This window comes from Carlito syrichta, unplaced genomic scaffold (assembly GCF_000164805.1).
Source record: "Carlito syrichta isolate Samal-C Ts95f unplaced genomic scaffold, Tarsius_syrichta-2.0.1 Scaffold126816, whole genome shotgun sequence".
NCBI classification, from domain to species: Eukaryota; Metazoa; Chordata; class Mammalia; order Primates; family Tarsiidae; genus Carlito; species Carlito syrichta.
In genome coordinates, this window is record NW_007070912.1 from 71,549 (window position 1) to 95,565 (window position 24,017).

The 24,017-nt window shown below is 44.1% G+C and overlaps 1 protein-coding gene across 1 annotated transcript in view; it reads left to right on the top strand.

Annotated features, from left to right (window-relative positions):
- The window catches only part of NPLOC4 (NPL4 homolog, ubiquitin recognition factor), a 79,874-nt gene that overhangs the window by 22,375 nt on the left and 33,482 nt on the right, over positions 1 to 24,017 (top strand). Inside the window, exons 4-11 of the mRNA XM_008048839.2 lie at positions 886 to 934; positions 1,689 to 1,783; positions 4,257 to 4,380; positions 6,718 to 6,897; positions 11,646 to 11,732; positions 14,188 to 14,259; positions 15,605 to 15,731; positions 23,527 to 23,687. Coding sequence (XP_008047030.2) covers positions 886 to 934; positions 1,689 to 1,783; positions 4,257 to 4,380; positions 6,718 to 6,897; positions 11,646 to 11,732; positions 14,188 to 14,259; positions 15,605 to 15,731; positions 23,527 to 23,687 — 895 coding nt within the window. The remainder of the gene's footprint in view (positions 1 to 885; positions 935 to 1,688; positions 1,784 to 4,256; positions 4,381 to 6,717; positions 6,898 to 11,645; positions 11,733 to 14,187; positions 14,260 to 15,604; positions 15,732 to 23,526; positions 23,688 to 24,017) is intronic.

Consider the following 24,017-nt stretch of genomic DNA (forward strand, 5'->3'; position numbering starts at 1 on the left):
GAACCCGCGGGCTCAGGCAATTCACTCACCTCAGCCTCTCAAAGGCGCGGATTATAGACTGAGCCACTGAGCCTGGCTCCAACTAATTTTTAAAAATTTTTTTTGCCAGGTGCAGTGGCTCACACCTGTAATTCTAGCACTTTGGAAGGCGGAGGCAAGAGGATTGCCCGAGCCCATGGGTTCAAGACTAGCCGGGGCAACATGGCAAGACCTCATCTCTACAATAAATCAGAAAATTAGCTGGACATGGTAGTAGCCTATAGTTCCAGCTACTTGGAAGGCTGAAATGGAAGGATCGCCTGAGCACAGCAGGTTGAGGCTGTGGTGGCTGTGAATGTGCCACTGCACTCCAGCCCAGGTGACAGAGTGAGACTCTGACTAAAAAAAAAAAAGATTTTTTTTTATAGAGTCAGGATCTCACTGTGTTGCCCAGACTTGCTTTGAACTCCTGGGCTCAAGCAATCTTCCTCCCTCAGCCTTCCAAAGTGCGGGGGTTATAGGCATGAGCCAGTATGCATGGGAAGATCTTTCTAATACATATCAAAATAAATATTAAATTTCCCCGCATGGTAGTGCATGCTTGTGGTTCCAGCTGCTCAGGAGTCTGAAGTGAGAGGATTGCTTGAGCTAAGGAGTTGGAGACTGCAGTGAGCTATGATTGTGTCACTTCACTCCAACCTGGGTGACAGTGAGACCCTGTGTCTAAAACCAAAGAAACGAAATTGTTAAAATAAAAATTTTCATCTGCATATCATCTAATATAACTCCACTTGGTAAGGAAATATTAATACAAATATACATTTTACTTATTAATGTTGAGTGGTAGCAGCAGGAAAACAGACATACTCACTGCTGTGCGTTTCTCTTGCCCTTTGTTCTCCTCAGATGCCGCCATGGTCCTTTGGGGAAGTGTGTACACTGCGTCCCTCTAGAGGTGAGAATCTTTGCGGAGTAAGTTCATGGGCTGGTGTGGTGGGTGGCTGATGGACAGAGCTGTCTAAATACTTCCTCTAAGTCCCTGCACTTGGTTGAAGTGGTTAAAAGAACTTATCTATTTATTGCCCTGGGCCTTGTATTCCCAACAGTGCAAGCTGCACAGAGGACGAGTCTTTATTTATGGGAGTGACCTTCTCGGTGGATTATGAATGGCTAAAGCATTTGTACGGCTGAGATAAAGGGGCAGCATTTACAGTGGGCTCCCTGGACAATCCTTTTAAGATCTGACACAAAGCTGGGCCTATCGGTTTTTGTGCTCATCATTGTTTTGATTTACTTTGCCTTGAATCTCACATCTCCTCTACTGATTTGTGCTGGTGAGATTGAGAGTTACCATAATAATGCTGACTGGTAACTAGTTAATGCTGAATTTACAGCAGCAAGGCCAACCTGGTGTTCTTCATGAGGCTCCTCTTCATCTTGTAGCATTTCTTTTTGCAAAATTGTCTTGAAACTTAGTTGTTGACTTAGAGCATTTTGTATTCAGTAGAGTTCGTCTTACTCTTGAAAAGATAACTGGCACACAAAGACAAACTTGTTTCTGACCTAGAGTGATGAGTGAGACCCCTGCACCTGCTTTCCTGTGTGGTCCCTGACCTGCCGAGGCCATGCGGCCTGGGCTCTCTAGGAACTCATGCCTGAGTTCTCTGGCAGGTGTGGGCATGTTCTCATAACTATGTGTGTTTTGGCAGCCATTCGACGAGGACTACCTAAACCATCTTGAGCCTCCCGTGAAGCATATGTCCTTCCATGCCTACATCCGAAAGCTGACTGGAGGGGCTGACAAGTAAGCAACTTGCTATATAGCCTGTGCATAAATTCTTCTTTGTGTATCTGGCAGTTGTTGCTTACAGCCACTGAACATGTGAATGAGAAAAAGATGAGATGGGGTACAGGCTTTTGAATTTGTGATTCTCAAAAAGAAATAGCTGAGCAGTGACGATAGGCACCTGACTGCAACTCCCTAGCACTCAGAGTGTCGGACAGAGACCATCCCCATACATACTGCCTCGGGCATCACGAGTTAGCGCATGTGATGGTGGCCTGTTGTGTCATCCTTTGCTTTTTAGAAAAACAGCCACCCTGTAATAATCTCAGCTCACTAGTTTTAGCCCCTGTCAGCCTTTTCCCTAGAGCCCTACTCTGAATCAGCTTGATTTTCACAGTCACAGCAGGGGCTGCAGCACCAGTGTGTCCGTGGCTCAGGCTTATGGTGCTGTAGCAGTTGTCCACAGACTTGGCCAGGTGGGCAGTGTGAGTGAACTTCTCATAGCTCCTGCATGCAGGTTGTAACAGTGGTCAGAAAGAGTGAACTGAGAATATTTTTATTTCTTTTAAACCTCGTCAAGTGCTGCTTTTGTTGATTTTCTATACACTTTACCAGAAAGTAAGGCTTCAACTATTATTTTATAATTCCTTTCAGTGCAGCATAAGGAGATGGTGGCTGAGCCCAAGTCAGCAACATTTTGTGATGAATGTCACAGTCGCCTGATTGTAGCTTTTCTCTGACAGTCTAGTGTCTGCCTAAAATGACTTTTTAAAAATGTTAGGCCATGAGAAAAAACCCCACCAGAAACCCACTCTTGCCTGTCAGTAGGGAAAGCTATGGAACTCTCTGTTCTGAGTCGTGAGTGGGAATTTATTGTGGTGAAAGAGACTTGGTCAGCCTTTTGTCAGTCTAGGTCACAAAATAGTGCACAGTGTCCTGTGGGGCCATGCTTGTAGATGCCATTAATGTGCAGACTTGGCGTCAGAAGTCATTGCTTCCTACGTGATGTGATACCAAAAATGGCTCACGATATATATATATATATATATATATATTTTTTTTTTTTTTTTCCTAGTTGGAATCTCACTCTGTCGCCCAGGCTAGAGTGCAATGGCATGCTCGTAGCCACTGTAGTCTTGACCTACAGTGATTCTTGCGTTTCAGCCTACCAAGTAGCTGGAACTATAGGCATGCACTACTACACCTGGCTAATTTTTGATTTATTATGGAGATAGGTCTCACCAAGTTGCCCAGATCTCACCAAGTTGCTCAGGCTGGTCTCAAACCTGTGGGTTTGGGCAGTCCTCTCACCTTGGCCTCCAAAAGTGCTGGGATTATAGGCATGAGCCACTGTGCCCAGCCAAAAAAAAAAAAAAAAATGGCTCACTATAAAAAATGTTAAGTATGCAAGGTGTAATACATGTTAGCTCAATTTAGCCATTCCATAATGTGTACGTATTTCAAAACATCATATTGTACACTGTAAATATATACAACTTTTATTTGAAAAACAAAGTATCACACTGTCTACCTTAAATAGATATAATTTATTTGTCAGTTATACTTCAGTAAAGCTGGGGGAAAAAAAGAAAATGAAATATTTTGTGAATGAGGTAGCTAAAGTCACCTATATAGATTCACTCCAAGTTCAGAGTAGAGTCCAGGCCTTTCTCATTTGACAATCTTTTCTTCATCTTCTTTTTTTTTTTTTTTGAGTCAAGGTCTCATTTTGTCACCTAGACTGGAGTGCAATGGCACGATCACTGTTCACTGCCGCCTGGACCTCCTGGGCTCAGGCGATCCTTCCATCTTGCCTTCCCAAGTAGCTGGGACTACAAGTGCACACCACCATTTCTGGCTAATTTAAAAATTTTTTTTATAGAGACAAGGTCTTGCTATACTGCCCAGGCTGGTCTCAAACTCCTGGCCTCAAGCAAGCCTAGGCCTTCCAAAGTGTTGGGATTACAGGCGTGAGCCACTATGTTCAGCCCAACAATCTTTTAGCTAAAAGCAGAGTGAAAATATCTTAGTTATATATTCTAACCAGACTTTTCCTATTAATATGTATTTTTTACAAAGGTATAGGTACTGTCCTAATAATGTTAAAGTTGCCGATAAATTAATGAAACTTTTAAGAGCCTCATTTTCTCTCAGTGGTACAGATTAGGTCAATAGATATTCTATAGTATTTTTGAAGACTTTCATGGATGTTCATGATAGAGGTGAAAATAAAAACTAGTTTTGTAGGAAAATAGTTGTGTGTTTCTGTATAGTTTAAGTGTATGAGACAGAATCTAGAATTTATTTTGAATGTGCTAGAAGTGTAGATAGAACTCCCATTAGAATAATTTTGAGCACATTATACCTTTTGCTGCCTACCACATGCTTAATTTCTCTGTTTAGGAAGTGTAGGATATGTACCTTGTTATTTCCAGCCTGTTGCAAAACTTTTCACCATTGTGATGTTTAAGTTACTTTTCTTCTTTTTCAGGGGGAAATTTGTTGCCCTGGAGAACATCAGTTGCAAGATTAAATCAGGGTGTGAGGGACACCTCCCGTGGCCTAACGGCATCTGCACTAAGTGCCAGCCAAGTGCCATCACGCTGAACAGACAGGTGAGATATGTTCTCCATGTCTGTCTAGATTTGTTTTCATGGATGAGAAATGGAAATTTCCAGAAGAACCCTTCCTTGGAGAGGAACTGCCACTAACAGAGTGTGTTAAACATGGAAGATTTTCAGTATTTTTTGATCAATTGATTGATCATTTTGTGGAAATCATACACTGAAGATATAATTTTAAGATTTTCAGCTCTTCCATATTTAGAGTGGGAGCCTTCAGTTCTCTATTTGTTAACTTGTGTGTAGGCAAAATGTGATTATTTAAAACGCATGTTTGTTGTAGTTTTGCCTTTTAAGAAACTGGCTCCAAGCCGGGCTTGGTGGCTCAGCCTGTAATCCCGCGGCTTTGGGAGGCTGAGGTGAATGGATTGCCTGAGCTCGTGGGTTCGAGACCCGCCTGGGCAGGTGAAACCTCATCTCTACAATAAAATCAAAAAATTAGCTGGGCGTGGTAGCGCGCGCCTGTAATTCCGGCTACTTAGAAGGCTGAGGCGGAGGGATCGCTGGAGCCCAGCAGGTCGAGGCTGCGGTGGCCGGGAGCGGCCACGGCACTCCAGTCTGGGTGACAGAGTGAGACTCCAACTCAAAAAAAAAAAAAAAAAAACTGGCTCCAGAGGCTGATAAAGGGACTTTCCTGGGACCAGGTCAGAGCACCTATTCAGGTTGGCTTAAGAAGAGAACTTGGCTAGCCGGGCTCGTGGCTCAGCCTGTAATCCTATGCCTTTGGGAGGCTGAGATGAGTGGATTGCCTGAGCCCACGGGTTCGAGACCCGCCTGGGCAACTTGGCGAGACCTCATCTCTACAATTAATCAAAAATTAGTCGGGTGTGGTAGCGCGTGCCTGTAGTTCCAGCTACTTGGAAGGCTGAGGCGGAAGGATCGCCGGAGCCCACTGCACTCCAGTCTGGGTGACAGAGTGAGACTCCAACTCAAAAAAAAAAAAAAGAAGAGAACTTGACTGAGGAAGGAGGTGATGTTCTGGCCTCTTCTGCTCCTTTTACGTTGCCTCTGGTAGTAACGCACTTTTTCCCTCCTGCTGCCTGTTCCATGTCTCCATGTCTAGTTCTTGAGCGAGAATGTCCTAGCCTCTTTGAATTTTTTAGAAACCTCCCTTCCTCTATTTCTTTGTCATTCTTGAAAATGGCTTTATTTTTTGCCCTAAAGATAGTTAAAACTGGCATTTTAGGTTAGAGCACAATGAGATTAATTTGAATTTATTTATTTTTTTGTAAAAGGCAAAAAATTTGTATGATCTGAAGAGAAACCAGAGTTTCTCTTTATTTATTTATTTATTTTATTTATTACTTTTATTTATTTATTTTTTGAGTTGGAGTCTCACTGTTGCCCAGACTGGAGTGCAGTGGCCGCTCCCAGCCACCGCAGCCTCGACCTGCTGGGCTCCGGCGATCCTTCCACCTCAGCCTTCCAAGTAGCCGTAATTACAGGCGCACGCTACCACGCCCGGCTGATTTTTGATTTATTGTAGAGTGAGGTCTCGCCAAGTTGCCCAGGTGGGTCTCGAACCCGCGGGCTCAGGCAATCCACTCATCTCAGCCTCCCAAAGACACGGGATTACAGGCTGAGCCACCGAGCCTGGCTATTTATTTTTTCTGAGTTGGAATCTCACTCTGTTATCCAGGCTAGGGTGCAGTGGCACACTCCTGGCCTCCACACCCTCTATCTGCCTCAGCCTTCCAAGTAGCTGGAACCACAGGTGCTCACCACCATGCCTGGCTAATTGTTTGATTTACTATTGAAATGAGGTCTTGTCAAGTTGCCTAGGCTGGTCTCAAACCCCTGGGCTCAGGTAATCCTCTTGCCTCAGGCTCTCAAAGTGCTGGATTACAGTCGTGAGCTACCATGCCCGCCAATTTGAATTTCTTGATAGATGAAATCCATCTCTACCCCTCCCCCACTTCAGCTGGCTGGACTCTAAAGTGGTCTGAAGAACAGAATATGTAATTAAAACTTGGTTTAAAAATTTTTTTTTCTTTAAAAAAAAAAGACCAGTCATGGTACCTCATACCTATAATTTGGGAGGCCAAAGTGGGAGAATTGTTTGAGTCCAGGAGTTTGAGATCAGCCTAGGCACCATAGCTAGACCCTGTTGCCCATAGCAACGCCTTGCTAGCCTCTTGCCCAGGCTGACCTTGAATTCCTGACCTCAAGTGATCCTCTCACCTAAGCCTTTCGAGTAGCTGAGACCACAGGCATGAACCATTGTGCCTTGTCATTAGATAAGAGATATTTATGAATGGTTTGTTCTAGAAAAATAAATGATGTGTTTTTTATGGGATTTTTAAATTTAGCCCACTGTTGTTAACTCTACAGAAATATAGACATGTGGACAATATCATGTTTGAAAATCACACTGTTGCTGACCGCTTCCTTGACTTCTGGAGAAAGACAGGGAACCAGCATTTTGGGTACTTGTATGGACGGTACACAGAGCACAAAGACATTCCCCTTGGCATCAGGGCTGAGGTGGCTGCAATTTATGAACCTCCTCAGGTAAGCATGGGTGAACTGTAGTGCCTTGTCGTTAGTATGGGTTTGTATGGGTACCTGTATTACTTTGTTTTGAAGGCCGTGTGGGATGCCCTTTACAAGTTAAATCTTGCTCCATTTGCTTTACAATTTTTGCATCCTCTGTGTTACACATGCAGGTGCAGGTGCACACGATTTTCTGAATTATTGGTGCATCAGATCATGGCTTCTAAATATTTCAGTGTGTATTTCCTAAGAATAGGAATTTTCTCTTATATAACTAGTTCATTTATCAATTTAGGTAAATTGAACTGATATTGATACAGCATTTTTATCTAATCTGCTGTCTGTTCAGGTTTGCAGTTGCCTCAGTAGCGCCCAGGAGATTCTTGGGTCTTTTCCTAATTCTGTGTCTCTTCCACCTGTGCAGCAGCTACTATCCTAAGGATGATGGAGTTAGAGTGCCACAGACACATACTACAGTCTCAGAATTACCAGAATGGCACCAAAATAATGAAAACTACCACCAAAATATGACTGAAAACAGCTTAAGATTTTTTTTTGAAGTAGAAAAACAGTCCTTAGGGTATATCCCATAGGGTCTTGTGTAGTCAGTCACTGTGCTATGAAGTCATTGCAAGGTCCTCTCTGTATGATTGTCACCACCCAGTTACACATTTTATATGGTTTTTAGGAATTAGCCTGTATGTGTATATTTATGTACATTTCTGTTTTATGTAAAATATTTATATGGTATGTTGCATTATATAAATTTTACTACATAAGCAAAAATGCTAGGAGGCTGGACATAGTGACTCATGCTTATAATTCCAACTCTTTGGGTGGCCGAAGCACGAGGACCACTTGAGACCAGGAGTTCAAGACCAGCCTGGGCAACGTAGCGAGACCTCATCTCTTAAAAAAAAAAAAAGATGAGCTGGGAGTGGTGGCTCACTCCTGTAATCCCAGCTACTCAGGGGGGTAAGGCAGAAAAATCACTTGAGCCAAGGCATTTGAGGTTGCAGTGAGCAATGATTGCACTACTGCAGTCTAGCCTGGGTGACAGAATGAGACCCCCATCTCTTAAAAAAGGAAAGAAAAAGCCTTAAACAAAATTGAATTCTAGTTAGTGATATGCTGTTGAACTATTTAGGGAGAAGTATACTTATGTCTGCAACATGAAAATAAGATAATGACTAGAAGAGCAGAGAAAGCCTAGTAAATGTTCAGATTAAATCTAGGTGGTGGGTATATGAGTGTTCATTATAAAATTTTTGTTGTTGTTGTTGCTTTTTGTTTTTAGTCATAGTCTCACTCTGTTGCCCAGGCTGGAGTGCAGTGGCACACTCATGGCCACTGCAGCTTTGACACCTCGACCTGCTGGGCTCAGGTGATCCTTCTGCCTCAGCCTTCCAAGTAGCTGGAACCACAGGTGTGTGCTACCACGCCTGGCTAATTTTTTGATTTATTGTAGAGACAAGGTCTCACTAAATTGCCCAGCCTGATCTCAGGCACAGGCAAAATCCCTGGGCTCAGGCAACTCTCTCACCTCCGTCTCCCAAAGTTCTGGGATTACAGGCGTGAGCCACCATCTCTGTCTACTATAAAGTTGTTTAAACTTTGCTGTGTGTTAGAAATTTCTTATCTTTTTAGAGACAGGGTCTAACTCTGTCACCCAGGCTGGAATGCAGTGGCACGACGAAGGCTCATTGCAGCCTCAAATTCCTGGACTGAAGCAATCCTCCTGCCTCAGCCTCCCAAGTAGCTGGGACTGCAGTGGGTATCACTGTGCCTGGCTAATTTTTAAAATCTTTTGTAGAACTAGGGATCATGCCATGTTACCCAGACTGGTCTCAAACTTCTAGCCTCCAATAAGCCTCCTGCCTCATTCTCCCAAAGTGCTGCAATTGTAGGCATAAGCTGCTGTGCCTGGCCAGAAATTTTTTTATTAAAAAAAGTTGGAAAAGAAAAAAAAAATTGTACAACTTCAAAGTCATATTTACAAACAAGGTATGTTCATTTCCCTTCCCCCTACTATATATGGGTAGCTCCCATGTTTAAAAACTTTTTGGTTTGACTTCTTTTTTTGTTTTTGTTTTTGTTTTTTTGTCTCGAACCCGCGGGCTCAGGCAGTCCACTCACCTCAGCCTCCCAAAGGTGCGGGATTACAGGTTGAGCCACCGAGTCCGGCTTGGTTTGACTTCTAATTTGATTTTTTTTTCTTTTTGAGTCAGAGTCTCACTCTGTTGCCCAGCCTGGAGTGCAGTGGCATGCTGATCCCATGCCTCGACCTGCTGGGCTCAGGTGATCTTTCTGCCTCAGCCTTCCAAGTAGCTGGAACCACAGGCGTGTGCCACTGTGCCTTGCTAATTTTTTATTTATTGTAGAGACGAGGTTTCGCCAAGTTGCCCATGCTGGTCTCAAACCCCTGGATTCAAGCAATTCTCTCATCTCTGCCTCCCAAAGTATTGGGACCACAGGTGTGGGCTACCACGTCTGGGCTGATTTCTTTTAATGTAAGCGTATACATGCACATACATGCGCCGATTTATACTAGGATTCCTCTTCTTCATTTCCTTGTATGTATACTGTACTACTGCACTATACATAATTTTTTCACCTTACACTGTGTTCTGGAGACCAGTCTGTGGCTAGTCTGCTATTTAGATTTCCCAACTGATTGGAGGAGGGGTGCCCAGCAGCTGTTGCTGAGTGAGTTTTCAGAGTTTGCTTAGCAGGGTCTGAAATTGCATGCCATGTGTGGACACCAGTTGGTGTTCAGGTTTTTTTGTGGTTCCTGCACAAATGCGTGTGTCTTTCAAGGCTGTGTTTATACAGATTTTAAGTGTAGTTACATCTCTTTGACATTTTTGGTATTTATGTATTGATAGTGTTTCATGGACCTTTTGTGATGGTTCATTTAAAAAGAGACACTAGATGGCAGTAGAGACCCCAACTGGATAAATCTGTTTTCCAACCCTTAGGTCCCTAAGTGTGCTCTGCAGTCAGGATGCTGCTTTTGGAAGCACAAAATATTCAAATTCAGTTTTGTAGAGGCTCTCTTTCATAGAGAATTTAACCATTCTATTAAAAGTATAATTGAGAAAAATTAGAATAGAAACCTCTGGCATCCAGACCACTAACAACATCATCAGAGTTCCCAACTCGGGCGTTCTAGAGGTTGAATCAATTGACCTCTAATAACCTCTGGCTCATTAGAAGTTGAAGCTCATGCTGCCACATGTCATCTAAACAAGTCCTTCCCTTAAATTTGCTCTGAGTTTGTGATTTGATCTATACCCTGGAGGTATTAATGACCTCCATATGGGTAGATAATACCCAGCAAACTTAAAGTTATTTGTTGTTTTGCCAGATTTTGCCTAAATTACAAGGATATACCCAATTAATATAATTCAACTTGGGATTACTCTCACTTTTTCCTATTCATGGCCAAGGTTCTACTTGGAATGATACTTAGTAATGATCCAAGCACTGCATTTAAGTGAATGTGAAGATTTCAGCAAGCTTGGTCAACTCTAGGAAGTGGTGTGCTGTGGTTGGATTAGGTTGCATGGGAGTCAGTCAAAGTCAGAGCCCACTGAGTGCAAGCAGATTGCTGACTTTATTTTGTTTTATTTTATTTTATTTATTTTTGAGTTGGAGTCTCACTCTCGCCCAGACTGGAGTGCAGTGGCTGGTCCCGGCCACCGCAGCCTCGACCTGCTGGGCTCCGGCGATCCTTCCGCCTCAGCCTTCAAAGTAGCTGGAACTACAGGTGCGCCCTACCACGCCCGGCTAATTTTTGATTTATTGTAGAGATGAGGTCTCGCCAAGTTGCCCAGGTGGGTCTCGAACCCGCAGGCTCAGGCAATCCACTCACCTCAGCCTCCCAAAGGCATGGGATTGCAGGCTGAGCCATCGAGTCCGGCTAGATTGCTGACTTTAGATGCCTTTTCACTTACTCAGGGTGTGTGTATTCATTGCTCTCTGTGCAGTTTATACTCTCTTTAACTCAGCACCTGTGAAGCCTACAGGCAAGGCACATGGGTTTTTTTTTTTTGTTTTTTTTTTTGAGTTGGAGTCTCACTCGGTCGCCCAGACTGGAGTGCAGTGGCCGCTCCCGGCCACTGCAGCCTCGACCTGCTGGGCTCCGGCGATCCTTCCGCCTCAGCCTTCCGAGTAGCCGGAATTACAGGCATGCACTATCACGCCCGGCTGATTTTTGATTTATTGTAGAGATGAGGTCTCGCTGCCCAGGCGGGTCTCGAACCCACGGGCTCAGGCAATCCACTCACCTCAGCCTCCCAAAGGCGCGGGATTACAGGCTGAGCCAGCGAGCCCGGCTGGCACATGGGTTTTTTGAGGCTGTTTTCTGGGAACAAATGTTACCTTACAGTTTCAATCTTGACTAATCTAACCACTTGTTTGTAGTGAAACTACCTCTTCAGGGAAATTTGAAAATAGCTTTATTCCCAATGAAGGAACCATTAAAAAAATGAGTATAAAGCCTTCCTGAGTCCTGGACGTACCTAAATCAGAACTTTGTAGTGCACACCAGCCCAAGCTCTGTATCCTCATATGCTCTTGCAGTTGTGCAGAAGGGGAGAGACCTGAAGGGGTGTAGAGTGTGTCTTTTCTGTGGCCGTACTTCTCCTTTCTGACAAAGAGGAGACCAGCACCTCTGTGACTCTGGAGCTGGAAGTGGGAGGGCTCAGGGTGCTGTTTTCTGAGCCCTCTCCTCTGAGTCCGTCTTTCCCTTTGGTTCCTGACAGATTGGGACACAGAACAGCTTGGAGCTTCTTGACGATCCAAAAGCCGAGGTGGTTGATGAAATTGCTGCCAAGCTTGGCCTGAGAAAGGTACTGAGGCATTTGTCAGCTAGGCAGCCTCTGGGGTGCTGGGCTCTGCTGGGCACCAGGGTTGGTGGAGTGGCCAGGCCACATCTGGGACTGCCTCTTCCCAGCTGCACAAGATCAGGTACAGGCACTACGCATTTTGAAAATTTGCCTGTGTTTATTGGTCACCTATGGCTTTTTTGTTTCTCTGAGTTAAAGTAAAATGAGAACATTTCCCCTGAGCATAAAAAAATAAAAAATAAAAAAAGAGAGATCTTAGTGTAGGAGCTGTTACATTTAAGACCACCAGCCACACTTCTTGAGGACTGCTTTGGGAAAGGGAGCATGAACAGAGGCAGCAAGAATGAGACTCCAGCTATGCCTTTGCAGTTTCTCTTGCACACACGTGTCCCCTGAGGCATGAACTCCTTCTTGTAGCTCGAAAGCTGAGGATGACCAAGGTTGGAGTCCTTCCACAGTATTTGTTTTCTGTGCCATGTGCTTGGAGCTTCTGGTGTTTCCTTATCCATTATCATTGAATTTCCTGTTTGCCATTTAGGTCTCTGAGCCTAGAAGTCTTCCTTGTTTCATGAGACAGTGGGGCAATTAGAAGACAGGAAGATAATTTTCTTTTTTATTCTATTGATCTGGTTTATTTCACCTCCTTGATAAAGTTACCAGGAATGTTAATGATAGGATTTTGTAGATACATGCTGAGCTATGAATTTGAGCATATCTTAGAGGTTTAGCATTAATAGCTATATAAGTTTTATCTTTTATTTCCTAATCAGTTTAGGCAGTGAGAAATAATCTCTATAGATTATTTTATCTTATTTCTGTACAAATGAAGGGAGAGATAACTGAAAATGTGACTTAAAACATAGGAATGTAACGAGCAAAGTTTATGTACAGTTTGAAAGAAATGTCCTTTTGTTTCTAACAAGGAGTCAGAATCTTTATTTAGGGTCAAACTTTGTTTCAATTTCTGGAAGTTCTTGTTCAAAAGAGAAATTGGTCCAATTTTTTTTTTTTTTTTTGTGTTGGAGTCTCACTGTGTCACTCAGACTGGAGTGCAATGGCCGCTCCCGGCCACCGCAACCTCGACCTGCTGGGCTCCGGTGATCCTTCTGCCTCAGCCTTCCAAGTAACCGGAATTACAGGCATGCGCTACCATGCCCGGCTGATTTTTTGATTTATTGTAGAGATGAGGTCTCGCTGCCCAGGTGGGTCTCGAACCTGCAGGCTCAGGCAATCCACTTACCTCAGCCTCCCAAAGGCGTGGGATTACAGGCTGGGCCACCGAGCCTGGCTTGGTCCAATTTTTTAACCTATGTTTGTTACAAACTTATAGTGCATAATGATCATGGTTATAATAGGTCTTGTAGTTACCTAACTGCCTTTTTCCAAAATACTTGTTCCTTAGCCCTCATTTATCTCAGCTTAATTTTGCTTAATTACATTTGTCCTTTAAGTCTCATTTTCTCCATTGCCATCCTCCTTGAGTTTTTTTGTTCATTTGGTCATTTTTAAAGACAAAAATCTCATGCTGTTCTTTTGTTAATACCTGGCCCAGTCATGTTGAGTTCTGCCTGGGCCATGTTTTCCAAACTTTGGCCTTCTTCCATACCTTGCAGAGGTGAATCTCCTCTCTCTCTCTCTCTCCAATTTAATTTCTAAAAACTATGTTTTCCAATCTAAAAAAAATAAAAACAAAGACAAAGTCTCCCCCTGTGTCTAGTCACGTCTATGAAGACTTGTGATGTCAGGTTGGGAGAGGATGATGGGCCCCAGGTCACTCCTAAGGCCAGAAACCATCCTTCTGACCATCCAGAAGGTGCAGGAGTTCATGGGTAGAGATGGACCCAGGGACTGCAGAGCACACGGGTGCTGTTACAGCTGGACATGCAGGAAATGCCAGATCTTGCCCTGAGCTGCATGCCCAGACTTCAGAGTGCCACAATAACAGGGATTTCAGATCCTACTACTGTTAGATGTTTCCTTCTAGCCTTGTACTGGAGCAGCTGGGTGAAGTTCTGTTGAATTGCTGCCTTTTATTTTAAGTGCCTCTCTCTAGGGAATCTTTTTTTTCCTATCTTGTGGAGAAAGACCTAGCATCTGAAATATTTGCATACCTGCTTGTTTGTCTTAGGAGTGTAGGTTCCCTTTTCAGCAACATCCTATTGGTCTCACTCACCACTGTATTCCCTGCACCCAGCACAGTGCTGAGTAGGGCTGGGGCTGAGGAAGTGCATCTCCAATCCAGCAGCACCAGAGGGAGGATGGCCAGGTACTCCTGAGCAGAGTTTGAAAGCCTTGGTGTGGCCTGGCATCTTACTTCAGGAACTGATTCACTTGGATGACCTGGCTTACAAGGAGTCTCTGACTGAGAACATTCTTCTTAAGCTTTCTGGACAGAAGTCAGAAAAACATTCATCTATTTTAAGGAGATATTCAAAAGATATTTTCTTTTTTTATTAAGGTTGGCTGGATATTTACAGACCTTGTTTCAGAAGATACCCGAAAGGGTACAGTTCGATACAGTCGAAATAAGGTGAGGTGGAGACAGGAGTATTCGCTTAGTCTTGTGGCTTGGTTACAATAGCATTGACTCACATTCTCAGACTCTGGGTCTAGCTTTTAGGCCAATATTTTTCTTTTCTTTCTTTTTTTTTTTTTAAGTCACCCAAGCTGGAGTGCAGTGACACGTTCACGGCCACTGCAGCCTCGACCTGCTGTGCTCAGGCGATCCTTCCGCATCAGCCTTCTAAATAGCTGGAACTATAGGCGCATGCTACTACGCCTAGCTAATTTTTTGATTTATTGTAGAGATAAGGTTTTGCCATGTTGCTCAGGCTGGTCTTGAACTCCTGAGCTCAGGCAGTTCTCTTTCCTCAGCCTCACAAAGTGCTGGGATTACAGTTGTGAGCCACTACACCTGGCTTAGGCCAATATTTTTTAAGACATTCTTCTTGATAAATTAAGGCTGGGTCTGTTGTTTCTGTCTCATAGATCAAAACCCACCTTACCTTTACAAACCAGCGATTTTAGAGGTTAGCCTGTATATGTGGGGATGGTTTGCATAGTGTTTCTGGCCACCCTCATTGTGGTGGGTGGTTTTATTATTTTTTTGAGTTAGGGTCTCACTCTGTCATCCAGGCTGGAGTGCAGTAGCACGATCTTGGCTTACTATAGCCTTGACCTCCTGGGTTCAGGTGATCCTCCCACCTCAGCCTCCTGAGTAGCTGGGACTACAGGCATGTGTTATCATGTCCAGCTAATTTTTTGATTGTTTTGTAGAGACGAGGTCTCGCTATGTTGCTTAGGCTGGTCTCAAACTCCTGGGCCCAAGAAATCCTCCCACCTCTGCCTCCCAAAGTGCTGGGATTATTGGTGAGAGCCACTGCACCTGACCAGTGGGTGCTTTTAAATGAAGAGTTTGTAATGTAATTTTAAATGAAGAGTTTGTAAGAGTTTGTATGGTATATGTTTCGGTATGGGGTTTTTGAGACTTTATAGTTCTTATTTATTTATTTATTTTTTGAGTTGGAGTCTCACTCTGTCACCCAGACTGGAGTGCAGTGGCCGCTCCCGGCCACCGCAGCCTCGACCTGCTGGGCTCTAGCGATCCTTCCGCCTCAGCCTTCCAAGTAGCTGGAACTACAGGCGCGTGCTACCACGCCCGGCTCATTTTTGATTTATTGTAGAGATGAGGCCTCACCAAGTTGCCCAGTCGGGTCTCGAACCCACGGGCTCAGGCAGTCCACTCATCTCAGCCTCCCATAGGCATGGGATTACAGGCTGAGCCACCGAGCCCGGCATAGTTCTTATTTTTAAAGGAGGAATAGTATATTTTGATGTGATGCTATAAAATTTGATAGCTGCTTTTCTTGTCTTAGGACACCTATTTCCTGAGTTCAGAAGAGTGCATTACTGCAGGAGACTTCCAAAATAAACATCCCAACATATGTCGACTCTCTCCAGATGGACATTTTGGATCAAAGTTTGTGACTGCGGTGGCTACAGGTATCAGTAGGGACAGTTATATTGTAAATATCACCACCTTGTTAATATATTTTGTTTCTGTTTTCGGTAGCTTTTTATCCTTAACTTAGTTATTATGGATTTTGTTTTTGGACCTGTGGGACATGGATTCCTCCTTTTGTTTTGTGGTAAAAATTCTGAACTTACCAATAAACCAGAATTGAGACCTCAGTATAGCTTTCCGCTAGGCCAGTGTTCTTGTCACAAGTCCAACCAAGTTAACTCTTGGCTTTTTAGATCTGAGCTTGGGCTGCACAGCCCTGTTCTGATAACCAAAGATAATTCTAATGTTTCTCAGTGTAGAAGGGGAATTTACTGTTTCCATAACTCATTTATTTTTGTCATTATGAATGGGACTGTCATTTTAAGAAACCATTTCTGTAAAGCTTTTTTGGAAGTGACTTGTGTGTGTTTGGGAGAGAGAAAGAGTATGTGTGCGTATGCATTTATTTTATGTTACATGTTATGTATGTCAGAATAGATAATAAAAGATTGTGGCCTATAAAAGCAAGCCAAACAATTTTTTTTTTTTTTTTTTTTTTTTTTGAGTTGAAGTCTTACTCTGTTGCCCAGACTGGAGTGCAGTGGCCGCTTCCAGCCACCGCAGCCTCGACCTGCTGGGCTCTGGCGATCCTTCCGCCTGAACCTTCCGAGTAGCTGGAACTACAGGCGCGCGCTACCGCGCCCGGCTAATTTTTTGATTTACTGTAAAGATAAGGTCTCGCCAAGTTGCCCAGGCGGGTCTCGAACCCGTGGGCTCAGGCAATCCACTCACCTCAGCCTCCCAAAGGTGCAGGATTACAGGCTGAGCCACCGAGCCCGGCTTGCCAACCAAATCTTTTATAACATATTTGAGATCCTGTTCCAGAAAAAGCCAGACACAGTACCATATAATTTAAAAAGAGTAGGAACTGGGCGCAGTGGCTCATGCCTATAATCCCAGCACTTTGGAAGGCGGAGGTGAAAGGATTACCTGAGTCCAGGCATTCGAGACCAGCCTGGGAAACTTGGCAAGACCTTGTCTGTACAATAAATCAAAAATTGGCTGGGCATGGTGGTGTGTGCCTGTAGTTCCAGCTGCTTGGAAGACTGAGGCAGGCAGAAGGATCACATGAGCCCAGGAGGTCGAGACTGTATGCCACTGCACTCCAACCCGGTGACAAAGTGAGACTTTAACTCCTCATAAAAATATCATCCATTTGGTCAGTCTTTAAAAATAAGTGCTGCTGGGCTTGGTGGCTCAGTCTGTAATCCCGCGCCTTTGGGAGGCTAAGGTGAGTGGATTGCCTGAGCCCGCGGGTTCGAGACCCGCCTGGGCAGCGAGACCTCATCTCTACAATAAATAAAAAAATCAGACGGGTGTGGTAGCGCATGCCTGTAATTCCAGCTACTTGGAAGGCTGAGGTGGAAGGATTGCTGGAGCCCAGCAGGTCGAGGCTGTGGTGGCCGGGAGCGGCCACTGTACTCCAGGCTGGGTGACAGAGTAAGACTCCAACTCAAAAAAAATAAATAAATAAAAATAAAAATAAGTGCTAATTTTGCTACTGTGGATACTTGGTTTCTCCCTCAGAGAGATGATAATCTAGTTCATTCTTGGTAGCCATCCTTCTCATTCTCCAGAACTACCCCCAGTTTAACAGGGACCGATTCCAGTATATTGGTCATAAGATCCACAAGCAATCCCAGTTGAATCTGTTGCCACTGCCCTGGGAACTACAGGGAGAAAAATGTCCATGCCTCTAGAGTTTTTACACTTTGCTTTGTATTCTTGAGCTTGTAGTTTTCTTGATTTAAAGTCCATTTGGATTGATAGGCACCTTTGTTTTGAAATGAGTGTACTTTTTCGGGAGTGAGAGGCAGTAGTATCATCTTTCACATGTAATTATGCTAATAATTAATACATGTTAATTATTTCACATGTGAATTAGTTGAGTCAGATTTATTTTTCTAAATTGTTGCTCAGGTCAAGTGAGTAAGAGAATGGTTGGGAGTTTTGACTGGGATTAAAGGAAACATGGAATTATGCATCATAGAATACTTTAGTTAGGGTAGATCAGACAGGGTATGTGTTGTGGTAGAAGACTCAAGGCAGCTGGAGAGTGGCTGAGATGTTAAGCAGGGGACACTGGGAATTCAGAAGGGGAGCAGAGAATAAAGGCATTTATGTAATTTAGAATTTTGCCAAGCCAGCAGTATATATTATATATTTTTTGCCCAACTACTTATTTTATTTTATTTTTATTTATTTATTTATTTATTTTATTTTTTTTAATCAATCTTTTTTATTATGATTTTATGGGGTACGGTTAAGGGTTAGGTGTACAATTACGTTTCATTCAGGCACCCTGTTGATAAGAGGTGTTTCCCCATCCCCAGACAGATATTTGCGACTGTTAATCCCATCCCCCTCCCCCCGCCAGCAGTATATTTAAAGAAGGAGAGGAAAGTATTGTCTTTCTGTTCCCTGTATCACATGACCACCTCTGCATTTATTTTATTTTTTATTTATTTTTTTTTATGAATTGGAGTCTCACTCTGTCACCCAGACTGGAGTGCAGTGGCCACTCCCGGCTGTCGCAGCCTCGACCTGCTGGGCTCCGGGGATCCTTCCGCCTCAGCCTTCCAAGTAGCTGGAATTACAGGCATGCGCTACCACGCCCGGCTGATTTTTTTATTTGTTGTAGAGATGACGTCTCGCTGCCCAGGCTCACCTCAGCCTCCCAAAGGTGCGGGATTACAGGCTGAGCCACCGAGCCCAGCTCACCTCTGCATTTAGGCTGGTATTCTCGGTATAGTAGTTTAGACTGGTAGTTCCCAAATCTATCAGACTTAACCCCGCTTTTTAGAACATTTTGTGATACCCCTTTACTGTATAGAAATACAATTCATAGATAATATAGCCTGACTGCATACATATTTCTGAAAAGGAAAGTAGATTAGTACCCTAACTATAATAAAGAAAAAACAATAGAAAATAAATATATAATAAAGTTGTACATTTCAGTATGTCAGTGCTGGAGACTGACACATGAGGGCAACTCAGAGAAGGAGTTGGTGTTGATACGTGTGGGAAAAGGCTCTGTGGACTGAACATCCAGTTACTCCCCTGGCCTTGCCATCAGTGACGTTTCCTGAGATGGTCAACAATTCTCCATCAAGTTCTGAGCAGAATAGTGTGCCTTCCCCCAGCGTACACAGTATTGCCATCCTAGAGAATTCATCATGTGTTAATACTAAGCATAAATGTCTCGTGGTTATGTATAAAACAGAATTTATTCTAATCTCAGATCATTAGGAAGAGGGGTTTTTGCTTACTTGCGTGTGTAGTGAGCATTCAGTGTTAAGTGGGATGTGGAATAGTTCTTGGTTGCATGGAACTCTCCTGTACCTGGCAGGACGTCTGGCATCTTTAACACCAGCCCACGAAAGCAGTGCTCCCTTTCACATCATAGAGACAACCAAAACAGGGTTCTAGAACTACTGCCCTCACTGAGAACTACTGTTTTAGGATTCCATGATCTCCCATGGTAACGTCACACTTTTGATTACTGTTACTATGGAGAAATTATTCCATGAACTGAAAGAACTAGCTTCTTTTTAGAATTATAAACAGCTTCTTCATTTTGAGTCAGTGTCTCACTCTGTTGCCCAGGCTAAAGAACAGTGGCACTCTTGCAGCCTCCACAACCTCGATCTGCTGGGCTCAGGCAATCCTTCCGCTTCAGCCTTCGAAGTAGCTAGAACCACAGTCATATGCCACCATGCCTGGCTAATTTTGAAATTTTATTGTAGAGATGAGGTCTCACCATATTGCCCAGACTGGTCTTGAACCCATGGGCTCAAGCAATCCTCTTGCCTCTACCTCCCAAAGTGCTGGGAATTACAGGTGTGAGCCAACGTGCCTGGCTGTATAAACAGCTTTTAACTTGGGGGCTGCCACCTTTAATTATTGAGTCATATCTCTTATTGTGAGTTTGGGGGTCATATAGTTCATCCATGGAATTTTTCTCCCTCTGAAATTGGCATTTATTGAAAGTCTTTAGAATTATGAAACTGCAAATAATCTAATTTATAATAAGATATGCAAAAGTCGCACAGTCCTTTTGTGTCTGTGCTGAATCGTCTCTCTTGGTGCCCAGACTCATGATTCTCTCCCTTTCAGAGGGGGCAGTGACTGAAGAATGCTTATCTAGGGTGCTGCAGATATATATATATTGTTTTTGAGTTGGAGTCTTATTCTTGTCACCCAGGGTGGAGTGCAGTGGCAAGCTCACGGCCACCTCAGCCTTGACCTGCTGGGCTTAGGCTGTCCTTCTGCCTTAGCCTTCCAAGTAGCTGGAACTACAAACACACACCACCATGCCTGGCTAATTTTTTTGTGATTTATTATAGAGACGAGGTCTCATCAAGTTGTCCAGGCTGGTCTTGAACCCCTGGACCCAGGCAATCCTCTTACCTCGGCCTCTCAAAGTGCTGGGATTACAGACTGAGCCATGATGCCCAGCCTTGCTGCAGATCTTAATTCATCTAATCACTGTAGCTTGGACGCAGCTTAGATTTACTACATCCAAGTAAAGGGTGTTCTTTCTCTGTGTTAGGGTCTCTTGGTTAGGGCCCTGTAGGGACTCTGTGCAGCTGTTGGAAAATGCACTTGCTGCCGTCCCATCCAAGTCCCTGCTTAGGCAGGAAGATGCAGGCCTGTGCATCAGCAGGCACTTCCCAGGAGACCAAGCCATGTGGCACAGGGTGCATGGCAATTCCATGGGCAGAGCTCAGGTGCTGACAGATGCAACACCTTGCCCCACCCTGTGTCTGTGGGTCCTCCCCTGCCCTCTTTCGTTGTATGAAAAACTTCTCTGGCTTGAGACCTCTAGAGGGTGAGTGTCACAATTATATGTGGTTGAGTGAACTTAGAGTCTTGAGTGAACTTAGAGTCTTGAGGAAGACCCGTGCATTGTAAAGCCTGAGTTTAACTCTGCTCCATGGTGTAGATGTCTCTGCCTTCAGCATTTGGCACACACTCAATTTGTGGGCTATGAATATTACTTTCTGAGGAGCTGGTTTCAAAAACCAAAAATGCGTATCAAATTCAGTAGCAGCTGAGTTCTTTCAGTCACTATCCCTTTCTAGACCCTGTGATCCTTCCCATGTGGAGATTTGTGAAGGGAATGATAGTTAACTTGTCCAACTTTTCTTTTCTGGCAAGGTTACACAAACCCATCAGGCTGTGTGTTTCTTGCTGTTCCCCACGGAAAAGGGAGTTTGCTGTCCATCTTAGTGAATTTGCCTTTGGAGATTATCCTTATGGAGTAATTTTGCTTTTTTAAAAAAAGCTTTCAATTTTACCAGTACTGCTTTTCATTTTTCTCTCGTTCTCAACTGCCAGGTTTTTCTTTCCCTGAAGACCTATCATACTTTAATGGCCAGTCCGAACAAGAGGGCAGGTTTACAGTGCCCTAAGTAGATATACGTGCCCTTTTGCCTCTGCTTTTTTTTTTTTTTTCGAGTTGGAGTCCCACTCCGTCGCCCAGGCTGGGCTCTGGCGATCCTTTCGCCTCAGCCTTCCAAGTAGCCAGAACTATAGGCGCACATTCCACTTGAATTTTTTTTTGAGTTGGAGTCTCACTCTGTCACGCAGACTGGAGTTCAGTGGCCGCTCCCAGCCACCACAGCCTTGACCTGCTGGGCTCCGGCGATCCTTCTGCCTCAGCCTTCCGAGTAGCCGGAATTACAGGCGCGCGCTACCACGCCCGGCTAATTTTTTGATTTATTGTAGAGATGAGATCTCGCCTACCCAGGTGGGTCTCGAACCCGTGGGCTCAGGCAATCCACTCACCTCGGCCTCCCAAAGGCGTGGGATTACAGGCTGAGCCACCAAGCCCGGCTCGAATTTTTTTTTTTTTATTGTAGAGATGAGTTCTCACCATGCTGCCCAGGCTGGTCTTTAACCCCGCGAGCTCAGGCAGTTTTCTCGCCTCAGCCTCCCAAAGTGCTGGGATTGCAGGCTTGGGCTACTGCACCTGGCCTGCCTCTGCTCTTTCTAACCTTGTACTGATTCGTGGTGTGACATTTAGGCCACTGAGCATACTGTCAAGGAGAGGTGTCCATGTTTCTACTGCTATGTTGGTAGTCATTTGCGCAGACTTGGCTATCTGTCCTGAGCATTTGCGTTAGGCCACAGAGAAAATACTAGACGAGTAAACTGGGCCTTGGAGCCAGTTTGACTCAGTATCTTGAAGCCAGCTGTTGCCCACTGCCTTGTGCAAAGATAGCCTCTTGAAGGTTGCTCTGTCCCCTCCTTCATCTTTTCTGATTGCTTGGTTATCAGGTCTGGTTTCTGATACACGTTTGAAAGCCATATGGACTAAATTTATGTTTTCTGACCAGTAGATTCTGTTTTTTTCAAAGAAGCGGAAATATAAATATTGAGGCCCAGCACACTGGCTCTTGCCTATATTCTCAGCACTTTGGAAGGCCAAGGCAGGAGGATTGCTTGAGCCCAGGAATTTGAGACCAACCTGGGCAACACAGCGAGACCGTGTCCCTACAAAATGTTTTTTAAAAAATAGCCAGGTGTGGTGGCATGTGCCTGTAGTCCCAGCTGCTTGGGAGGCTGAGGCAGGAGGATTGCTTGAGCCAGGAGTTTGAGGCTGCGATGAGCTGTGATCGTGCCACTGCACTCCAGCTTGGGTAACAGAGTGAAACCCCAACTCAAACAAAAAAGAAATATAGATATTGAGGGCTATTTTTTTCTTTAAAACCATAAAATATTACTGAGGTTGGAGTTGTCAGAGTATAATCCTGATTCTGGAGGTATAGCTCTCTGTGGTGGTGGACGTCTGCTTTAGCTCCTCCAAAGGCTCAGGCTGCCTTACATGGCATTGTCCGTTGTCCTCATTTCAGAGATCTGATCTAACTTGACCAGATTATTACCTCTCAGCAGCGATTTGTGTGACCCATGTCTGTCATGAAGTCATTTTGGAGGCTTTGATGGTATGGAGGTTGGGCGAGAGGTGCAGAGTGAAGGTGATGGCGATGCCTGGTGAGGAGCTGGGCCTGGTTTCCACAGCTCAGACCTCCACAATGTGTCTCACAATGTGAGATGACAGCTGTGGCATCGACTGCACAGGAGGGCTGTGTAGGTTTCTGTAAGGTAGAGACTATTATACAGTATATGCAATACAGCCTCTAGTATTTTTATTCAGAATAGTTTTGTTTTCTGTCCACTCCCCCCACCTCTCCCTGCCTCCAGATGAATTTATCCCCCTACCTTTCAACCCCGTTCATTTAAGAACAAAAGTTTGCTGGAATAGGGGTCTGCCTGTTGTTTACACTCCTGGTGTTAACTAAAAACCAAGAGCCTAAGTGCTGATGACATTAAGCCTACTTCTGGGGTGGATATTAGAGAATGTTTAACAATTTTGGTTTCCTAATTCTGATAGAATGTGTCATTGATGGCACTGGTTTGTGGTTCATTTATTTTAGTTCTCTCTGTTTCATTTTTTTTTTTATATCTTCAAATTCATTAATCTTTACTTCTGTAATGTCTAATCTTCATTAATTGTGCGTGTGGAGGATCTGCAGCATATCTAGATGTACATGGTCCAGGTTTTGTTTTCCAGCTGTCCATCAGATGACCCCTTAAAATTTTTGAATTCTTACCCAAGACAAACTCTTGAGGGTTTATTTTTTCTGTTGGTTGGAGTGAAGAGTAACAGATATGTACTGGTTTTGAATTTTGTTTGGTAGATTCTCTTTGAAGGTTTCTCTTTTGCAGGTGGTCCCGACAACCAGGTCCATTTTGAAGGGTACCAGGTATCCAATCAGTGCATGGCGCTGGTCCGTGATGAGTGTTTGCTTCCATGCAAGGATGCCCCTGAACTCGGCTATGCCAAGGAGTCCAGCAGTGAGCAGTACGTGCCTGATGTGTTTTATAAGGTAAAAATATGGTAAAAAAAAAAAAAGAGTTGCATACATGGAGAACAATGTAAACTTGTCTTGGATCTTTCTAGTTTGGGTGCATCCTACCTGTTGATCAGCCATGGTTGTTTAGAATCCTGCTTGTGAGTAAAGGCTTCTATCATGTTCCTGGGCTTATTATTAGCTACTCAGGCTTCCATGATATTCAGGCTTATCACCAGAGCTGGAGCTACGTGCACTGGGTTTGGGATACATAACACCAAGACTGACCATTGAAACACATTTTCAGTTTCTTTTTTTTTTTTGAGTTGGAGTCTCACTCCGTCGCCCAGACTGGAGTGCAGTGGC